General features: G+C 50.4%; 1 protein-coding gene across 2 annotated transcripts; it reads right to left on the bottom strand.

Moving 5' to 3' along the window:
• Positions 1 to 4,469: 4,469 nt before the first annotated feature.
• PLIN1 (perilipin 1) lies at positions 4,470 to 19,316 on the bottom strand. Of its 2 annotated transcripts, none has more exons than XM_030815004.1 (9): positions 19,150 to 19,265; positions 17,518 to 17,576; positions 13,311 to 13,515; positions 11,587 to 11,669; positions 10,083 to 10,347; positions 9,600 to 9,772; positions 7,721 to 7,912; positions 7,055 to 7,300; positions 4,470 to 6,032 (listed from the first exon to the last, which is right to left on the bottom strand). In XM_030815004.1, the coding sequence occupies exons 2-9, from the start codon at positions 17,560 to 17,562 to the stop codon at positions 5,673 to 5,675; spliced, it is 1,569 nt and encodes a 522-aa protein (XP_030670864.1). In that variant the 5' UTR covers positions 17,563 to 17,576; positions 19,150 to 19,265; the 3' UTR covers positions 4,470 to 5,672. The 2 variants fall into 2 exon arrangements, with proteins under 2 accessions (XP_030670864.1, XP_030670865.1); XM_030815005.1 differs by having other exon boundaries at positions 4,836 to 6,032; positions 19,221 to 19,316.
• Positions 19,317 to 19,554: the final 238 nt, after the last annotated feature.

The raw sequence follows: 19,554 nt of genomic DNA on the forward strand, positions 1-19,554 counted from the left end.
GCAACCACTTTGAGTGGCAATTTGTCAATATCTAGTTAATGATACACACACTTTATCATTTAGGAATCCCACTCTTGGTCATATTCCCTAAGAAACTCTTATAAGAATGTTCATTATCACAAAGTATATAACAGTAAAAATACGGAAACAGGCCGGGCATGGTAGCTCATGCTTGTAATCCTAGCGCTTCGGGCGACCGAGATGGGTGGATCACTTGAGGTCAGGAGTTCGAGACCAGCCTGGCCAACATGCTGAAACCCCATCTCTACTGAAAATACAAAAATTTAGCCTGGCATGGTGGCAGGTGCCTGTAGTCCCAGCTACTTGGGAGGCTGAGGCAGGAAAATCGCTTGAACCTGGGAGGTGGGGATTGAAGTGAGCCAAGATCGTACCACTGCACTCCAGCCTGTGGGACTAGAATGAAACTTGGTCTCAAAAAAAAAAATATATATATATATATATATGGAAACAATACAAATGTCTATTGACAGGAGAGTGATGAGGCAGAGAATACAAGTTACCCCCATCCCTGGGATCTACTTCCCCTCCATTGAGGACTTCTGATTTTTAATTAGATGCATAGCCACTCCAAATGAAAACTCTATTTCCCATCCCCCTTTTAAACCAGGAGTGGTCATGTGACTAAGTTCTGTCCAGTGGGTTATAAGCAGAAGTAGTTGTAATTTCTGGTGTGGAGGCATGCCATTCTCCTTTCTCCTTGTTCTTTTCTGCAGCTAGAATTTGGAGTTGATCGCTGGAGCTGGAGCAGCTGTCTTGGCTCATGAGGTGACTTTAGGAAAAGAAATCATTCACAACAGAACAGTAAAATAGAAGGAACCTCAACCCCTGGCACTGCTGAGTGTCATCCCAGTCTGGACTACCCATCTCTGGGCATTTACAGGAGAGAGAAATAAACTCCTATCTTGTTTAAATCACTGTGTGCTAGACTGTACTATTGTTCAGCAAATATTTGCTCCCTTTCCCCTTCCACTGGGGGAGAAGTCTACTTCCCTGTCCCACTGATGTGGACTTGGCTGTATGACTTGCTTTGGCCAATGGAATGTAAGTAGATATAATACAAGGAGAGGACTTGTGGTGAGACTTGGTTCTGTGCTCCAAGTGATCTGTTGTGAGAAGAGTATGCCCCAGATAGCCACTGACCCCTTATCCTGGAGCCCTGAAATGGCACCCCTGGTGCAGAACTGAACCCATGCACAGCCTGGAGCCAAGTTCAGCTGATCTGCAGGCTGAAGCAGAGCCATTGGGAGTACCGCTGTGATGAGCCAAACCATAGTTGACCTATGAAAATAAAAACAAATGCATGTTGTTAGCCAGGTGCGGTGGCTCACGCTTGTAATCCCAGCACTTTGGGAGGCCGAGGCGGGTGGATCACGAGGTCAGGAGATCGAGACCATGGTGAAACCCCGTCTCTACTAAAAATACAAAAAATTAGCTGGGCGCGGTGGCAGGTGCCTGTAGTCCCAGCTACTCGGGAGGCTGAGGCAGGAGAATGGCGTGAACCCGGGAGGCTTGCAGTGAGCTGAGATCGCACCACTGCACTCCAGCCTAGGCGACAGAGCGAGACTCCGTCTCAAAAAAATAAAAAATAAATAAATAAATAAATAAATAAATAAATGCACGTTGTTGTAAGCCACAGTTTTAGGATAGTTTGTTATGCAACAGAATCATGGCAAAAGCTGACTAGTATACATTGTTATTGGGAGTCTTCTGTCTTTTAAAACCGAATCCATTCTAATTCAAATGACTGAGTAAATTATGGCATATTTATATATACTCATTAAATATAGAGTTTTAGAATAAAAATCTCTAATGAAAACGAATGAAGCTCAAAAACATAATTTTGAGTGAAAAGAAGCAAATCTCAAGAATACATATCATCACACTTAAATAAAGCTCAAGGCATGCAAAACTCAATCATATTGTATTGGGGTGTACATATAGGAAGTAAATCTATAAAGAAAAGCAAGGGAATGAGAAACAACAAAATTCAGGACTGTGGTTTTGGCAGGTTGGGGCTGGGGATGGGAAGGGATTGTGGAGGTCATACAGGATGTTCTAAAGGTACTGCTTGTGTTCTGGATGTAGAGCAGTGAGTAGAAGGGTCCAATAGTACATCCTAGACGGGGAGCTGACCACACAGGCTTGCTCCCCTCTGCGCACAGAGGAACCTCTAGATGACCACGCTAGCTCTAATGACATACTAACAAGGTATGCAGAAGTTTCCATTGACTCAGTTTACAGAAAAGCTTAGAAGAATTTGACTTTTTAGTTTGTAAACAACTTTTTTTTTTTTTTTTTGAGATGGAGTTTCGCCCGTTACCCAGGCTGGAGTGCAATGGCGTGATCTCGGCTCACTGCAACCTCCACCATCCGGTTTCAAGCGATTCTCCTGCCTCAGCCTCCTGAGTAGCTGGCAATTATTACACTTCTTACAGGTGCATGCCACCACACCCGGCTAATTTTTCTATTTTTAATAGATTCGGGGTTTCACCATGTTGGCCAGGCTGAGCTCGAACTCCTGACCTCGTGATCCGCCAGCCTCGGCCTCCCAAAGTGTTGGGAATTACAGGTGTGAGCCACCTAATCAACATTTAAATATTTAAAATCATTTGATGTATGCATTTTATAAATTTTGATTAAGTATGAAGTATTTAAATGGTTAGGAAATTTATGCTTAAGACAATGAGCATCGGAGAACGAGTCATAGTGGTATCTCTCTCTCCATGCCCAGAAGTCCCTTGGATATTAAGATCCTAGATAATTATGGGAGGAAGTCAAGGCATGGTGGTTCACACCTGTAATCCCAGCACTTTGGGAGGCTGAGGCGGGCAGATCACTTGAGGTCAGGAGTTCGAGACCAGCCTGGACAACATGGTGAAACCCCGCCTCTACTTAAAATATGAGAATTAGCTGGGCATGGTGGCACACACCTGTAATCTCAGCTATTCAGGAGGCTGAGGCAAGACAATCGCTTGAGCCTGGGGGCACGGAGGTTGCAGTGAGCTGAGATCCTGCCACTGCACTCCAGCCTGGGTGACAGAGCGATACAGTCTCAAAATAAAATTATGGGACAAAAAAGGGGTAAATAATTGCCTGGATAAATGTATGTTATTGTCTGTAATTGTTTGCATCTCCAAAAGCTGTGGCTGAGTTAGAAGTGGGTTTTGTAAGCTGGAATGGAAGGCATTGGGTATTTCTCTGAAGGACCCTGGGCAACCCGATGTGAAGTGGAGGTCTTTGCTAGGTCCTGAGCTACACTGAAGATACTGAGTGTGGGTGGGCCTTGCCAAAGTGATGCCCCGCAGAACACAGGAAAGTCCCCCAGTGAGCCTAGAGCCAAGGAAGCAAATGTCTGCCATTTAGAGGAGCTACTTTGCCCTTGTTACTGGCCAAAATGTGTTCAAAACACTAAGAAGCAGGTTTAGTGTACCTTGCTGCCTAATCAAGAGGTTTCTAAGAGTAAAAAGAAACTTACGACTTACACTGTTTGCTTCCTGGGCTGTCCTATTCCATATGCAGCCTCCAGCACCCGTGCTCAGTCCCAAGGCTGGGTGAAGGAACTGGGCCTGACCAGCAGGCATGTTGGCGGCCGCAGCCTTCATGGGCTGAGGAGGCAGCTTTCCTGCCTTCTGGAGTATAGCCTAGCAGGAGGAGCCACAGGACGGGGGAAGAGTAGAGAGCTAGGAATGTGGTTTCCGGAGCACCAGGAAGAAAGCAGCATGGGTGGGTGAGGCCCAGGACAGGCAGGCGTTTCTTTCTGCACATCTAGGCCTGAGGTCATTTCTCCAGCATCTGTCCATGGGAGCCCTGCCAAGGCTGTGCTGGGTTCTGTCTGCTCAGCGCTGCTCTATCAGCTTCTAAGAACCCCTCTTGCCAACTCCACCCCTCATCTTCCCTCCCCACCCCCCGGGGAACTGCTGGGTGTAGTTTATATCATGGAAGTGGGGTGGGGAGGGTCCATGGCTGGCTCAGGGGCCTGGCCACGTCTTCATGTGTATATCTACCAGCCTCTCTCATGTCACCATTCTTGGCATCCTCAGACTCCAAAACCACAGATCAAGGCCCATGACTCATTACACCAAAGATCTGCCAGGGCCCCAGAGTCAGTTCCAGGGCCCTAGAGTCAGTTTCAGGGAGCGGGGCTTCCGGGTGTGCAATAGAGTGGGAGCTAATAGAGTGGGTGCTTACGTGTCTGAGGGGGACCTGTGGAAGATGAGTATAAATATATGGATGTCTAAAAGGACTGACTGAAGACTCATAATTTTCTGTGCATATTTCTGAAGCTGCAGGTGAAAATAACTAGAAAAATAGGTTTTGGTTTGGCAGGCTACTTGGTATTATCTAGTAATACTTAAAATGCACATATTCTTTCACCTAGTATGTCATGGTTACAAGTTATGCATCTATCATATATATATATATATATAGCCACACATGTACACTAGACATTTTTGATAAGGACATTTATTATAGCACTGTTTGCAGTAGCAAAAAAGAAAAAAAAGGAAACAACTTAAAAGTCCATCATTAGAGAACTAGTTAAATCAAATAAGGTGTATCCATATTATGCAGTAGTTATTATGTGGCCATCAAAAAGAGCGAGTGGGATTTATAATGTGATACAAAAATCTCTCCAAGCCGTATTATTAAGTGAAAACAGCAGGCATGTATAACACCCCACAGCTTGTGTAAACACAAGCGGGGAGTGCATACACACGTGCCTGCAGGTGCATAGCCCTGCATACACAAGAGATGGCACCATGGTGGTTTTTAATGAAGGGGAACAGGGAGCTCAGGGAGAAAGACACACACCCTTTTGCAATGTTTGAATTTTGTAATTGTATGAATGCATTTTCTAGATTTATCAAATATTAACATTTCGAAGAATAGGGTTGGGGATGAACTGTGGCTATATAAAAAGTCTATATATGATCACCATTTTGGTTCCCTAGGATCAAAAGAGTGACTATGCAGGTGAAGGCAATAATGATCCAAATGGAAATGTGGCTGTGGGCAAGAAGCTGGCTCTACAAAGCACAGGCCTGGGACTCAGCCTGTGAAGGGGCGGGTACTCAGAAAGTGACACTAGTATTTTACATAAACACCCAAGAGCTTTTGCATCTGATTATTCTCTTCAAAGTAGTCTGCTGGGAGCCTAGATCATCAGAGGATGTCCATCAGAGGATGAACAGATCATCTTAGATCACAGAGGAGTTCAGTGCTAAGAATGCGTCAAAACCTTCTGTCTGGACCTTCAGAGTGGTGACAGGAGTTACTCATTTGTGGCAAATATTTATCCACAGACGCAGAATCTGAATTTTGGAAACGGTCAAATGTCTTTTGGCCACAAGTTTGGTTAAAGAGATGAAAAATCAAATAAGGCAATTACTCTTTTAGTAAAAACCAAGCCATAGAATCAGAGCAGGCTGCGGCTCTGGTGTCCCTTAAAAACTGGCTCTGAGAGTGAAGCCCCAAAAGGATGCTAAAAAAAAACAAACAAAAAAAATGTGTGCCTTGGCAGCATCATCGGGATGAGGCTGAGGTCCCCAGGAGACCACTCTGAAAGTGGCAACGCTCGCCTGGGCAGTGCGGGTTCTGTTTATTTGTTAGAGAAACCCGCCGGCCCGGGGCGCGGCGGCTGGTGCGGCGACTCAGCTCTTCTTGCGCAGCTGGCTGTACTGCGTGCGGCCCAGGATGGGCTCCATGACGCTGGGCCGGAAGAAGCTGTCGCTGACCCTGCGCTTTGGCTTCTCGCGGGGCACCGCCGGGAAGCCCGAGCGCGGCGCTGCAGGCGTGGCGACTTTGTCCTCCAGGCCCGGGCCGGGGGGCGCGCCGGGGCTTTGCGCGCTGCGCAGGCTGCGACGGGGCTGTGCGAGACGCGGGGCGGGCTCCGGGCCGGCGGACGGCGCCCCAGACGCCCTGCGCTCCGCCTCCCGGCGCTCGACCTCGGCTGGTGGGTTGTCGATGTCCCGGAATTCGCTCTCGGGCTCCATCAGCGACAGCCTGGGGAGCTAAGGGCCCGGCAGCCGCCTTAGAGTCCTGGCTTGGCCCTGGTCCCTGCGCCTCTGACCCACCGCCCCTTCCCGGGCCCCTCGATTGTTCCCCCGGGAGCGGCCGTCAGGAGGACACAGGCTGGGGATCGGTTCGGTAGTTTGGGGGACACCGGGGAAAGCCCTGAGGTCCTGCCCACTCTGAGCTTCTCCATGGACCAGGCTGCTCAGGCAAGCCAAGCCTCTCAAAGTTTCAGGATCCCCTAGGCCTTCCTGAGGGGAACCCTCAGTGGGAGGTCATCAGCTTTCCTAACTCTTCCTTGCAGCCCACACAGTGACCTGGCCAGGGACGGGTACACCTTCCTGGGGCTGGCCCGAGCGCAGGATGAACAGGCGGTATACTAAGATCCCTGGCATGCTGCTCGGTAGAGTGACTGAGTAACCCACCCCCTTACCAGCTCTAATGGTGCTTTCTGCCCTGACCAGCGCCCTGCCCAGCTCCCCGCCCCCCAACCCAAGGCTTGCATAACCTGTAACTTGCTTTGGATAGGGGCTCCCAAAGGGATGGCATTGGTATCCCCTGGGTTTTTCTTATTGGTGACAGGTGATAGAATTGGGTGGAGCCTGCTGCTGTCCCCTGGAACTCATGGCCCACCCCTCAGGGTGCCCTGGAAGCCTCTCCAACCCCTTCCCAGGCAGCAGCATGCAAACCTGCCGGGCAACTGCCCGGCCCTTCAGTTGAGAGCAAAGGGGTGAAGGTGAGCCACTGGGATCCCGGGACTGACGGCTGGAGACTCCTCTACCAGCAGGTGGGAGGGGCCGTGGGGAGAGGCCTCAGGCCAGAGCCATGGGCCTCTATACTCCTGGGGCTGGGAGAGGCCCAGTATGTTAAAATGTTGCCAGGGCACTGAGGACTGGAGGGGGGCGGTCTCCAGAGGAGTAGGGGAAAGGAGGGGGACTGCAGCCCCTTCAGTCAAACCTACTTTATCTGCCCTGTCCAGGCCCCCTTGGGACACTAACAGTTTGCCAGGGGTGGTACTCACCGGCACATAATGCACCACTGTGTCCACCACATTGTCAGTAACACCCTTCAGGGCATCCGATAGGGACATGGCCCTCCCCTTGGTCGAGGAGACAGCAGGGGCTGGTGTGAGGTGCAGCACCCTCCCTGCCATGCCTAGCACAGCTGCGGGTGCCCATGTCACAGCCGAGATGGTGGTCTGGAGGGTCTTCTGCAGGGTATGTGCCACACCACCCAGGAGGCCTTGAGGGCCTGGCAGGGCTGCTACCTGGGGGCCAGAGCAGGGTCAGTGCCTCCTGCAGTAACTCCCCTGACCCTTCCCTCCCCACCAGCCCCACAGCTAGAGGGTAAAGCATGAGAATACCAAATTTACAAAACTTCAGGCCTATTCTGCCACTAGCAGTGTGGCCTTGGACAGGTCACATTCCCTCTCTGAACCTCTGTTTCTTCTCCTGCAAAATGGGACAACAATCTCTGCCCTGCCTATTTACAGAGTGTTGCAAGGGTCAGCTGAGAAAATGACATGGAAGTCCCTCGTCAGCTGGGCATCTGGGGGTGGGGTGAAGGGTGTTGCACACACATGCCATGCCGCTGCAACTGGGGCAGAGGCCCTGAGTTCACCCTATGCCTCTGCTTCTTACCCCTTCTGTGGGCTGGGGGACCTTGAGGCTCCCACTCTCCCCCTCACCTCACTGAACTTGTTCTCCTCGGTCTCCAATTCTTCCTCCTCCTCCATGTCCTCTCCCTCCGTGTCTGTCTGGTCCTCATGATCCTCGTCCTGGGCGGCTGCGAGGCTATGCAACCAGGGCATCCGCACTTCGCTCCTCCGCCGGGACACCGCCTGCATGGCCACTGAGGCACCCCACTGGGCCAGGCTGCTCTGAGGGAGGATGGCAGCAGATTGTTGGCTCAACTGCCCCTGCTGAAGGCCAGGGAGCCCCAGCAGCCCAAGCCCCTCACCCCCAGGGTCCAGGCCAGGTGGTGAGCAGGGCTCAGCCCCAGCAGACTTTTCTTGAAACTTTTTATTGAGTGGTAATCTACATACACTAAAGTGCACACATCTTTAGTGTAAGCTTTATGAATTTTTGTAAGAACACACCTGTGTAACCACCACAGATCAAGACATAGACCATTTCAACACCCAAAGACTCCCTGTGTCCCCACTCAGTCCATATTCCCCCAAGAGTGACCACAATCCTGGTCTCTGTCACCATGCCTTAGTTGTGCCTATTTTTGAACTGCATGTAAGTGGAGTCACACCACGTGTATTCATTCATTAATGGCTCCTTTAGTTAAATATTATGGTGTAAGTTTCACCCGTGTTGCTGCAAATGGAAGTAGTTCCTTCTTTTTCATTTCTGTGTAATATTCCATCATACGAATTTCCCGTAGTTTACCCATTCTACTGTTGATGGACATTATCATTGCTTCCAGTTCTTAGCTAAGGATATTGCTGATCTGAACATTTTTTACTTGTCTTGGGAGACTTAAGTGCTCATTTCTGTTGTGTATACACTTAAGAGTGGAACTGCTGGGCCATAGGATATATGTGTGTTAGCTTTGGTAGATAATCCTCCCAGATCTTTTAAGAGTGAAAAATTCAACGAACCAGAGTGTCCCACGGGAAGAAACTGACTGAGCAAGTGGGCTGGTGTCTCCTGAGGCACATTCTAAACCTCTAGGGAGCCCCACAAACAGACCCTCCTTATTACACAGCTTTTGGGGATGCCATTCTATTCCATGTGAATGGTGGCATGTGAGGTTCTGCCCACGGCAGGCGGGGTCCAGGCATGTGACTCAGTCTCAGCCATTATTGATGCAGGGGACAGAGGGGAACTACTACTCCTGTATCCCTGCAGGGGCAACACTTGCTTGAATGAATGATCCATACCTGATGATGCTTTTAAAAGTACTACTCAAAAGATGGCTGAAAACTAATCATCTTCTTTGCTGGCCTTTATGCTTTAATATTGTTTTATTTTCTTTTCTGGCCTTAGTTTCTTACTAAAATTCCTATGAAAAACATCCAGCCTATTTCTGCTAAAATACAGAGAGGTGGAGGTGGGGAGTGGTGGGGAGTTAACTCTCCCTGGGCCTAGAAAGGGCAACTTTACCTTGGGTGCAGTGGTGCTGGGTATACTCTCCCTGACAAAATGGGTTGTATACTTTGTTTATTTAAGGATGACAGTCTCTTGCATAGCAGATGGAGGTCCTGCTGTCTTACAGGTGGGAAGATCCATAGAAAGAGGCCCACTTTGGGGGATGAAGGCTGGGGCTTTTGGGAGACTCAGAGGGAAATGGGGGAGATAGAAGTGAATGGTAGGGCAGGAGCACTCTAGCAAGGCAGGCCTGCCCTTGTTTAACATCCTGTCCCTTCTCTTTCCCTGCGGTCTGGAAGGCCATCCCTCTACCCCTCTCAAGTCCTCTTAGAACTAAAGCCCCAGCCCAGATTGGAAGAGAGAATGTTCTCAGGACAGGAAGGGGTGATGGGTAGGGGATGGGAGGGACTAGGAGGCCCACAGGGCTCCCAGGCAGGGGGTCATTCAGAACTCAGGGCAGATGCTTACCAAAGGCACCACGCCTGGGATCCACATGGCCACGGTGTGGCCCTGCTCCAGGGCCCGGGCCATGGTCTGCATGGTGTATCGAGAGAGGGTGTTGGTCAGAGCCCCAACCCTGCTCATGAGGCTCGGCTTGGCCTTGGGAGACTTCTGGGCTTGCTGGTGTCCAGGAGCAGGGGCTGGGTAGGGATTTGAGGGGAAAGAAGAGAAAACAGGTCAGAGAGGGGCTGGAGAGATCTGGGTCATGTCTAGGACTGGAAAGCAGGTGTTCTAGGTCCACCACAAACTCACTGGTGAGTTCCACAACTCACTTTCCCTCTTTACAGATGGGGTGGGGGCGGGGGGGGGTGTAAATGATTATGAATCCATCTGAAAATCCCACTGGCCTTCCTTATTCCAGAGCAGTGGCTGGATGAGCCACCTCCTGCTGATTCCCAGGCAGTGTGTATGACAACTCACTCCCAGGCTGAGCCTCCGAATGGCAGGTACCTGACTCTTCCTTGTCTGGAGGGAGGAGGTACTCCACCACCTTCTCAATGCTGCCCAAGGCCAAGTCGGCCCCTCCAGAAGCCAGTCGGCCAGCTCGAGTGTTGGCAGCAAATTCCACAGTGTCTCTGGCCACCCCCCAGGCGAGCTCACACCCGGCCAAAGCAGCCCCCAGGACCTTGTCTGAAGTGCTCGCGATGGGAACGCTGATGCTGTTTCTGGCACTGCGGAGGCGGGTGGAGATGGTGTCCTTCAGCTCAGAAGCAATCTGGGGGAAGTTGGTGGGGGTGTTAGGCATGTGGTCTTGCAGGCCCTACAAGGGCTGCCCTTTCGGGGTCTGGTGGCCTGGGCCCAGCTCCCAGGAAGGCGTCATCTAAAGGCCCAGGGAACTGGTACTGATATTTAGGTACCTGGAATTAAGCTGGTCTTTAAAGGGAGAGGGCTCCAACCTTCCCTGTGCCAACTGTTTGGATCTCCTGGCTTCTTCACCCCCCATCACTGCCTGTCAAGATCCCTCCCATCCTGTGAGGATGACCCCAAAGGCTCCTCCTTGGTGCCACCTGTCCTGATACCCTCGGGCTCACAAGGAATCTCCTCCATCCTTTCCTCAGAACACAGCGATTCTATTGATTTATAGGTGTGCTTGATCTTCCTACAAGTTCTGCATTGAAATAATTTGTCTTTTTCTTCATTATCCTGGGAGCTCCTTTGTGACAAAAATGTTGTCTTTATCTGGAAAAATGGGGAGCAAAGAGCACAGGCCTCACAGCTGAACAGACCTGCTCTCATTATCTCCACTTAAGGCTGTGTGGCCATGGGGGAGACACTGGTTTCCTCTCTGTAAAATGGAGATAACAACCCCATCCCAGAGGGTTGACAAGTGGATTAAATGAGAGCGCTTGATAAAGCACAGGTGATGGCCCCGGGCATAATAGGGTAGGGCTCAGTACATGCTTGTGGGAAGGGTAGATAGTTGGTCAGTGAGATAGATGAGGTCAGACACTGAAACTTATTCCCCAGAAGCACCAAAAATGAGTCCTTATCATAGCAACTACCCAATAAATATGTAGCCAGGTAAAGTGACTTTCAATCTCATGGTCCATAAAATGTTGGATATTGAGGATATGGGATGACACTCCTGGGATCTGAATGAGTGTAACTCATGATCTTAGGCAGCTGTAGTTGCCAAGTGGTCCAGGGCAGACTCTGGAACTCAGATCCCAGGGTGTGCTATCGGGAGGCAGTGGGACCCGCCTCGAGCTCCTGTTTGGGTTTGCCTCTGGGCTCGTGCCTGCTGGTCCCAGAAACCCCACCTCCATTCAGCTTCACAGGGAGAAGAGGAGCCTATTGTGTGGCCTTGGGAGCAGGCAGCCTCCGCCAGCCTTGGAGGATGCTCACCATGGGACACAGACTTCCAGTCACGGCATCAGCAGCCCCTGCCCTCTCCTCCCTGAGAGGTGGTGATGACAGGGTGCAGGGAGGCTTCCAGAGGTGGGAAGGGGCTCACCTTTTCAGGGGGGTACTGGAGGGCGGGGATCTTTTCCTCCAGGTGGTCCAAGCCTCGGCAGGCCAGCTCATTGGCAGCTGTGACTGGAAGGGAAGGGCCAAGTTTGCCTGAGCCCTGCCCCTCCCCATGAGAATCTAGCAGTGGCCTCTGTGCCAAGGAAGTGACTTGGAGCCCTCAAATCCCAAGGCCTGCTGCCTCCCCAGCATCTCTGGGCCCCAGGCCCTTTGCCCTCTTTAGCCCTTGTCCGCAGGGACTCCTTGAGACCCGGGACAGTTTCTTCCATCTGTGTGGGAACTCTGGGGTCGCTCAGACCTGCACTCAAAAGGCCAAGTGACCACATCTAAGCAGCCTGTGGCCTCAGCAAGTCACAGCCAGTCTGAGCCTCTGCTTCCTACCTTGTAAAAGGTGAATTAATGGTGCCTGCCTGGCAGGATTTTTGTGAAGAAGAATGATGGGAGCTATATGAATCACCAACAGTACCGTTCTTTCCCTCCTTCTCTTCCTTCCCGACCTGCATGGGGGCTCTGAGTGAGCATGAGGAGGGAGAAGAGAGGTGTGAGAGGGAAGCAGATGGCAGTGAGGCCTTGGGGCTGGGCCTGCTTAGCTCTCAACATGACAAACTCCCAGCACAGCCAGTGCAGGCCCCAGGCTGTCCATGCTCTTCTTTTTAACCACTAGGTGTTGAGATGGTCAACTGTCTGAAGAGGGTCACAGGGAAGGGAAAAGAGTTGCCCCCGGAGAATAAGCGTGCGTCAGAGATGCACCTGCTTCAAGGGGATCCCACCTGGGTCGGCCGGGACATCGGCTCTGCAGCCATGGCCAATGGGGGCCACAGCTTTCGAGGAGAGTTCTTTATACTCTTTCATATATTCTTTCTGCAGATACCTTATTTTTCTTCACAAAATTCTCAAGCAGCAGAGAGCCCAGATGACTTGGCTGTCTTCCAGTTGGGCAGAATGAGACTCAAGGAAACTATTTAAGGAGCTTGCAGCCAGGGACAGGGCCCGGGCCTACTTTACATCTGTCCTTTCCTGTTTGCTGTGTGGAGTCCTCAGCTACCCATAATTCTGTAATTAGGATGGTGGAAGGTGCTAGACTTTTTGGCATTACTGCAATTTCCCTCAGCCCTGTGTATGCCTTGGAGACCACAGTTTCAGATGGGGCAGAACAATTTGAGTGGTGCACACCTGGTAAGGCCCATGGGAGAGCCGTCTTCTGCCTCCAGGGCCCTGGCTGGCGGCTCTCTGCCACCCCCACCCGTCATGAGCCACCACCATCAGCTGCTGGGCTCAGCCAGCTTTCTCCTCCCTCTGTGCCCTCCAGCCCTGCCAGGCCCCCTAGTGCCGGCTGCCTCTGCCTCTGCCAGACTCTGCTGGTTCTTGCTGATGCTGCCTGTGCTGCTACAGTGAGTGTCTGGTCTGCCATGGGCCCCACCCTCACCACTGCCTGCATAGCTCTGCCTTCCCTTCCCCTGCAGATTCTCTGGCCATCATTGTTATCCTAGGAAAATGCCAGCTGGGCCATAGATAGGCATCTACAGATGAAAAGAGATCTGTGTGTATACCTTTATAGCCATAGATAAGAAGACCATGCAATGGGATGTGGTCAGTTAAGTAGACAGACAAGCAAGTTATCAGACAGTCAGACAGACTGAGAGGCAGGCAGACAGACTGGAAGGTAGGCAGTGAACAAGCAGGCAGCTGCTGAGCGCCGCGAGGACTCACACTGGGTGGACAGCCTGCGGACCACCGGCTCCATGCTCCAGGCAGCCAAGCTACTGGCGCTCTGCACGCCCTTCTCATAGGCATTGCACACAGAGGCCACCAGGGGGTGGGCTTCCTTAGTGCTGGTGTAGGTCTTCTGGAAGCATTCGCAGGTGCCACTCACCACCGGCAGCTGCAGGACCCGCTGCAGCACATTCTCCTGCTCCTGGTGCGAAAGGAACACATTCAAGTTGTCCCACCTCCCTCTCCAGCCTCCTGGGAAGGTGACCCCAGGATCATGGGGACCAATGGTGCAACTAGCCTGAGTCCAAGTGAGCTGGGAGGAACCAAGGCCAAAGAGGTCTCTAGATGCCCCAATCATGGGAGCATGGGAGAGCCCATGGGGAAAACAAGAGTCAGCCGGCCATGTCCTCCTGGTCACCATCCGGGTTCGGGAGAGCTGCCAAGGCAATATCTGTTCTCCAGAGACCAAGTCAGTTCCCACCACCCCCACCCCCACCTCAACTCACTCCCCTGATACCTACTGGTAGAGAGCAAGTGTTGTTGTCTAGAGTTTTAGTCCACCCTTGACTGGTGGCTTCTCCAAACATTTTTCTGGTCTTTCTGAGGTACTGCCTCCCCGCCCATGTATCCCGGCCCCACTGCCTAGAACGCTCACCTTCCCTCCCACAGCCCTTGCTGCCTGGCAGAGTGCCATTCCCAAGACTCCGCTTGACCAACACTTCCCCTCTGAAGCTTCCAGAATCTCCTCCATCACGTCGGAAACTACTCCCTCCCTGGCTGTCTCCACATTCATCACACCGTGCTGTGGTTATGTGTATTCATCTCACTCCCCGTAGACTGTCATCTCTGCATTCCCAGAGTGTAGGCTAAACATGGCACAGTAATGTTAGCTGCATACGTGAACCACAGTCGGGGCTGTGCCTAGTAGAATGTGTAGGTTTAGATCTGCCCAACTGCACGGAATCACAGAATTTTAGGGGACTTTGTAGTAAGAATCCTTTCCATCGTTTCTCTGGCAGACTTGTATTTGTTTTTATTTATTTATTATTTTTTATAGAGACAGGGTTTCACTCTGTTGCTCAAACTGAAGTGCATTAGTGCCATCATAGTTCACTGTACCCTCCAACTCGTGAGCTCAAACAGTCCCCACACTTGTGCCTCCTGGTAGCTGGGACTACAGGCATGTGACACCATGCCTTGCTAATATTTTTATTTTGTAGAGGGGGGGTCTTGCCGGTCTTGAACTCCTGGCCTCAAGTGATCCTTCTGCCTCAGCCTCCCAAATCACTGAGATTATAAGCATGAGCCATTGTGCCCAGCCAAGACTTATATTTGAATGTCTCCCTGAATGAGAGCTCTCCCCCTCACAAAGTGGCCTGTGCCCCTTGTTGGACAGCTTTGCTGAGCTGAAATTTGCCTCCACCCTCCTGTTCCACACTCTGCCCTCTGGAACAAAACTGAGAAAACCTATTTCATCGTTCATGGGTTGGCCCTTCACATATTTGAAGTCAAATATGTCTCCCTTAGAAGTGCCTCCATCATGTTAAATGGCTCCAGTTCCTAACTTCGTTTACAAATGGTTCACAATGTGGTCTGGTGACCCCCTCTCCTGGACATGCTACAGTTTTACATTATCTTTCTTAAAAATATACTACCCTCGCTTGAGCCCAGAAGTTTAAGGCCAGCCTGGGCAACACAGGGAGACCCCGTCTCTACAAAAAATAATAATAATAATAATAATCATGAGCAGGGCATGGTGCTGTGTGCCTGTGGTCCCAGCTACTCGGGAACCTGAGGTGGGCAGATCGCATGAGCCTGGGAGTTGGAGGCTGTAGTGAGCCATAATCATGCCACTGTACTACAGCCTCGATGACAGAATGACACCCTGTCTCAAAAAACAAAAAACAAACAAAAAACACTCAAAGACAGCACTCTGGGTGTGATCTGTGCATGCTGGGTGTAGTGGAACAATCATTTATCATTTCCGGGGTGCTGTGCTGTTAGTAATGCACCTTTGGCAGCAGTCACATAATTAAGCTTTAGGTCACCTAGGAACCTTAGTGAAAAAACACTGGTCTTTGAGTAAAAGAATGAATTCTAGGGCTAAATGTAGAAGTTCCTGCCTGTAATCTCAACACTTTGGGAGGCTGAGGCGGGAGGATCATTTGAAGCCAGGAGTTTGAGACCACTCTGAGCCACAAAAAAAAAAAAAGAAAAAAAAAAGCCATGCTAATATTTGACGGCATGTGGACTACAGAGTCCCAGCTACTGGGGAGGCTGAGGTGAGAGGACTGTCTGAGACAAGGAGACCGAGGCTGCAGTGAACTATGACGGTACCACTGCACTCCAGCCGGGGTGACAGAGCAAGACTCTGTATCTAAAAAAGAAATAAATAAAATTAAAAGAACAAATTCTAGGCATGCAGAGGGAAAGAACATTTGCCAGGTGCCATTATGCTGCAAGCACTGGTCTGGGTGCCTTGGTGACATGAGCTCACTTAATTCTAACAGCCATCCTCTGGGGTCAGCACTGTCACCAACACTGAGTCGATGAGGAGATTGACAATCAGAAACAGGAAGTGATTTACCCAAGATCCCACAGCTGATAAGTGGCAGAGCCAGGATTCCAACTCAAGTTGGAAATGGCCTACCTGGGATTATCTTCAAAATAACTCAAAGTGGGGGAATTAATGGAAGTGAGGATGAGGCAGGATTGGCCATGAATTCATGGTCTTCGGGGCTAATAAAGGGTACATGGGGCTTACTATGTTCTTTTCTGTCTATTCTTATGAATGTTGAGAATTCTCCATATAAAAAGTAAAAAGAAAAAAACTCCCCAGGTCAGATTCAGATGCTCAGGCTCTCTGTAGCTTTGAATATGACACTGTGGCATGGTTTTGCTCGCAAAGTGAACACCTGACCTGTTCTGTTTGTAGGAGGCAGAGCTCAAAGACCCCCATCAATGAGACCTACAAGTACACTAAGACAGAGCAGGCCACAATATCTTAGTTTTTTTTTTTTTTGAGATGGAGTCTCGCTGTCTCCCAGGCTGGAGTGCAGTGGCGCCATCTCAGCTCACTGCAAGCTCTGCCTCCTGGGTTCACGCCATTCTCCTGCCTCAGCCTCCCGAGTAGCTGGGACTACAGGTGCCCGCCACCACGCCCAGCTGATTTTTTGTATTTTTAGTAGAGACGGTGTTTCACTGTGTTAGCCAGGATGGTCTCGATCTCCTGATCTTGTGAACCGCCCGCCTTGGCCTCCCAAAGTGCTGGGATTACAGGCGTGAGCCACCGCGCCCGGCCAATATCTTAGTTTTTTATCCTGCAGATGAATTTGAAATTTGAACTAGAAATAGACTATGACTATAAACAAGAAAACATTCTTTTTAACATTTTGGACGAGACTTCAGAGTTTGTTTTAGACAAAACCAAAGGAGGAAATAGATCCTGGGAAGGGAATAAACCACCATCTGTTAGAATGGCTTAACCATGTACTTGACCATTTTACGCCTCTCTCTGTTCTATGATTCAATACAAAACAAAGTGATTCCTAGTGCAAGAGTTAGTAAAAGCCTAACTTGGGCAAGGAGGATATTGTACAGGTTCATAATTTTTAAGTTTCACTATCTGAACTGTGCCCAAATCTGAGATGCCTTGCCAGGAGCCATCAAGCATTCCTGGCAAGGCATCTTGCCACCATTTCAAGTCACAGTGAAAACCAGGTCAGAGAAAGAACACCAGACACATGGAATATCCCACCCTTCCCCCCACACAGCAGCACAGGCTGTGCACTGTCTAACTCTGAGAGGTGACATTCGCCATATGAATGATGCTGGAGACACAGAATGCAGTGGCTCTGCACTGAATGCACATCCAGCTGGGTGGTGGGCAGAGCATGGGCTTCTGCGTCAGGGTTTAAACAATAGTTCCCTTCCTCTCCACTCCCCCCTGTCCCTAAGCCAGGATTTCTGTCCCTTTTTTTCAAGGTGCTTAGTTTTCAATAGGCATCTTTTTGTCCCCTCCCAGATCCTCCAACTGCCCCCTACAAAAGGTGGTGAGGGCAAGAATAACTAAGCCACGGTAGTCAATGAACTAGGATTATAATCTGGGAATATCTTGCTCTAAGTCCCCTGCATCTCCCCTCCCTGCTTCTTCCTCCTCCCTCAGTTGTCCATCCCCTGTCACAGATGAGCCCAAGTTACTTACAGGCAGGTCTCCATCCAGCAAGGTGGGGCCTTTGTTGACTGCCATCCTAGCTCCTCAAGCTGTAAAACAGAGTCCCAGGTCCCATCAGAAGCCCTCAGGCTTGAGCTCCACTGGGTCACTTCCCTGCCTCTCATGGCCACCAACTAGGCCCAGGCTGCCTGGGGGCCCATTTGCCCTGAACAGAAGGCATTAGGTTGGAGGGTGAATGTCACACACAATAGCCCCACTCCTTAGGGTCCCATAGCAATGAGTTGCTCCATAGCTTGTCAAGACTGATGTTTTTGAGATGGATTCTCGCTCTGTTGCCCAGGCTGGAGTGTAGTTACACAACCTCGGCTCACTACAACCTCCGCCTCCTGGGTTCAAGGGATGCTCCTGCCTCAGCCTCCCAAGTAGGTGGGATTACAGGCGCCCACCACCACGCCCGGCTAATTTTTATTTTTTTTAGTAGAGATGGGGTTTCATCATGTTGGCCAGGCTGGTCTCGAACTTCTGACCTCAAGTGATCTGCCCACCTTGGCCTCCCAAAGTGCTGGGATTACAGGTGTGAGCCACCACGCCCTGCCAAGAATAATATTTCCTATAAGAGTTCAGGTTAGGAGGCCAGGCACAGTGGCTCAGGCCTGTAATCCCAGCACTTTGGGAGGCCAAGGCAGGCAGATCACCTGAGTTCAGGAGTCCGAGACCAGCCTGGGCAACATGGTGAAACTCCATCTCTACTAAAAATACAAAAATTAGCCAGGCGTGGTGGTGGGCATCTGTATCCCAGCTACTTGGGAGGCTGAGGCAGGAGAATCGCTTGAACCCGGGAGGCAGCGGTTGCAGTGAGCTGAGATCGCTCCACTGCACTCCAGCCTGGGCAACAGAGCGAGACTCTGTCTCAAAAAAAAAAAAAAAAAAAGAGTTCAGGTTAGGAAATAAAAAATGCAGGTAGCCATAAGAGATAGAAAGTTTTAGATAAAGTCTTAAGGCTCTTAAATGAAGGTCCTAAAGAGACTAAAACAACAAGTTTCAAGCTGGGTGCATTGGCAAGCACTTGTAATCTCAGCTACTGAGGCTGACGTGGGAGAATTGCTTGAGCCCAGGAGTTTGAGATCAGCCTGGGCAATATAGTGAGACCCCCATCTCTAAAAAAATAAACAAGTTTCAGGTTTCATCTTCGAAAAGGCTCTGGGTTAATTCCTCTATTTCTCTCTCTCTTTCTGTCTGTCTGTCCCTCTCCCCGCTCCCTATCTTTTTTTTTTTGAGACAGGGTCTCAGTCTGTTGCCCAGGATGGAATGTGGTGGCACAATCATGGCTCACTGCAGCCTTGACCTCCTGGGATCAAGGTGCCCTCCCACCTCAGCCTCCCATGTAGCTAGGACTACAGGGATGCACCACAATGCAGGGTTAATTTTTTTTCTTTTTTTGTAGAGATAGGATCCCACTGTGTTGCCCAGGTTGTTCTTGAACTCCTGGGCTCAAGTGATCCACCTGCCTTGGCCACCTGCAGTGCTGGGATTAAAGGCATGATCCACTGTGCCTATCCAATTCCTCTGTTTCTAGATTCTGGTATCTATACCAGAATCTCTCCCTCAGTAGTTTCCCTGCAGAGTTTTTCATCCCCAGCAAAATTCCCAAGAGGCCCTTACCTTCAACTTCTTCCCTTTAATGTTCATAAACAAGCCATGTAAGGCAGGTGCCCCAGGATCCCAACACTCACTCCAGCTGACCGCCACCTCAGTCTCACAGAGCCCAGGCTGCAGAGCGTCTCCTCAGGCAGAAACAATTCCTATCACTCCTGGGAGTCTTGGGCAATGCTACTTACGCCTCCCAGATAGAGGAGGGCAGAGAGGAAGAGAAAGCAGGGTCAGCCAGTTGTCATGGTTATCTGACCCAGGGTTCCCCAGGCATATCCTAACTTCTCTAAGGACATTTAGCAAACAAGGAGGTAGGTGGCAGAGCTGAAGGAGATCCAGGCTCAGAGGACTTAGTATTCCAGGGCCATGAAGCATCAGTTCTATAATGTTCCTGCCCTCAATTCACAAAAATCTGCT

This window comes from Nomascus leucogenys, chromosome 6 (genome assembly GCF_006542625.1).
Source record: "Nomascus leucogenys isolate Asia chromosome 6, Asia_NLE_v1, whole genome shotgun sequence".
NCBI classification, from domain to species: Eukaryota; Metazoa; Chordata; class Mammalia; order Primates; family Hylobatidae; genus Nomascus; species Nomascus leucogenys.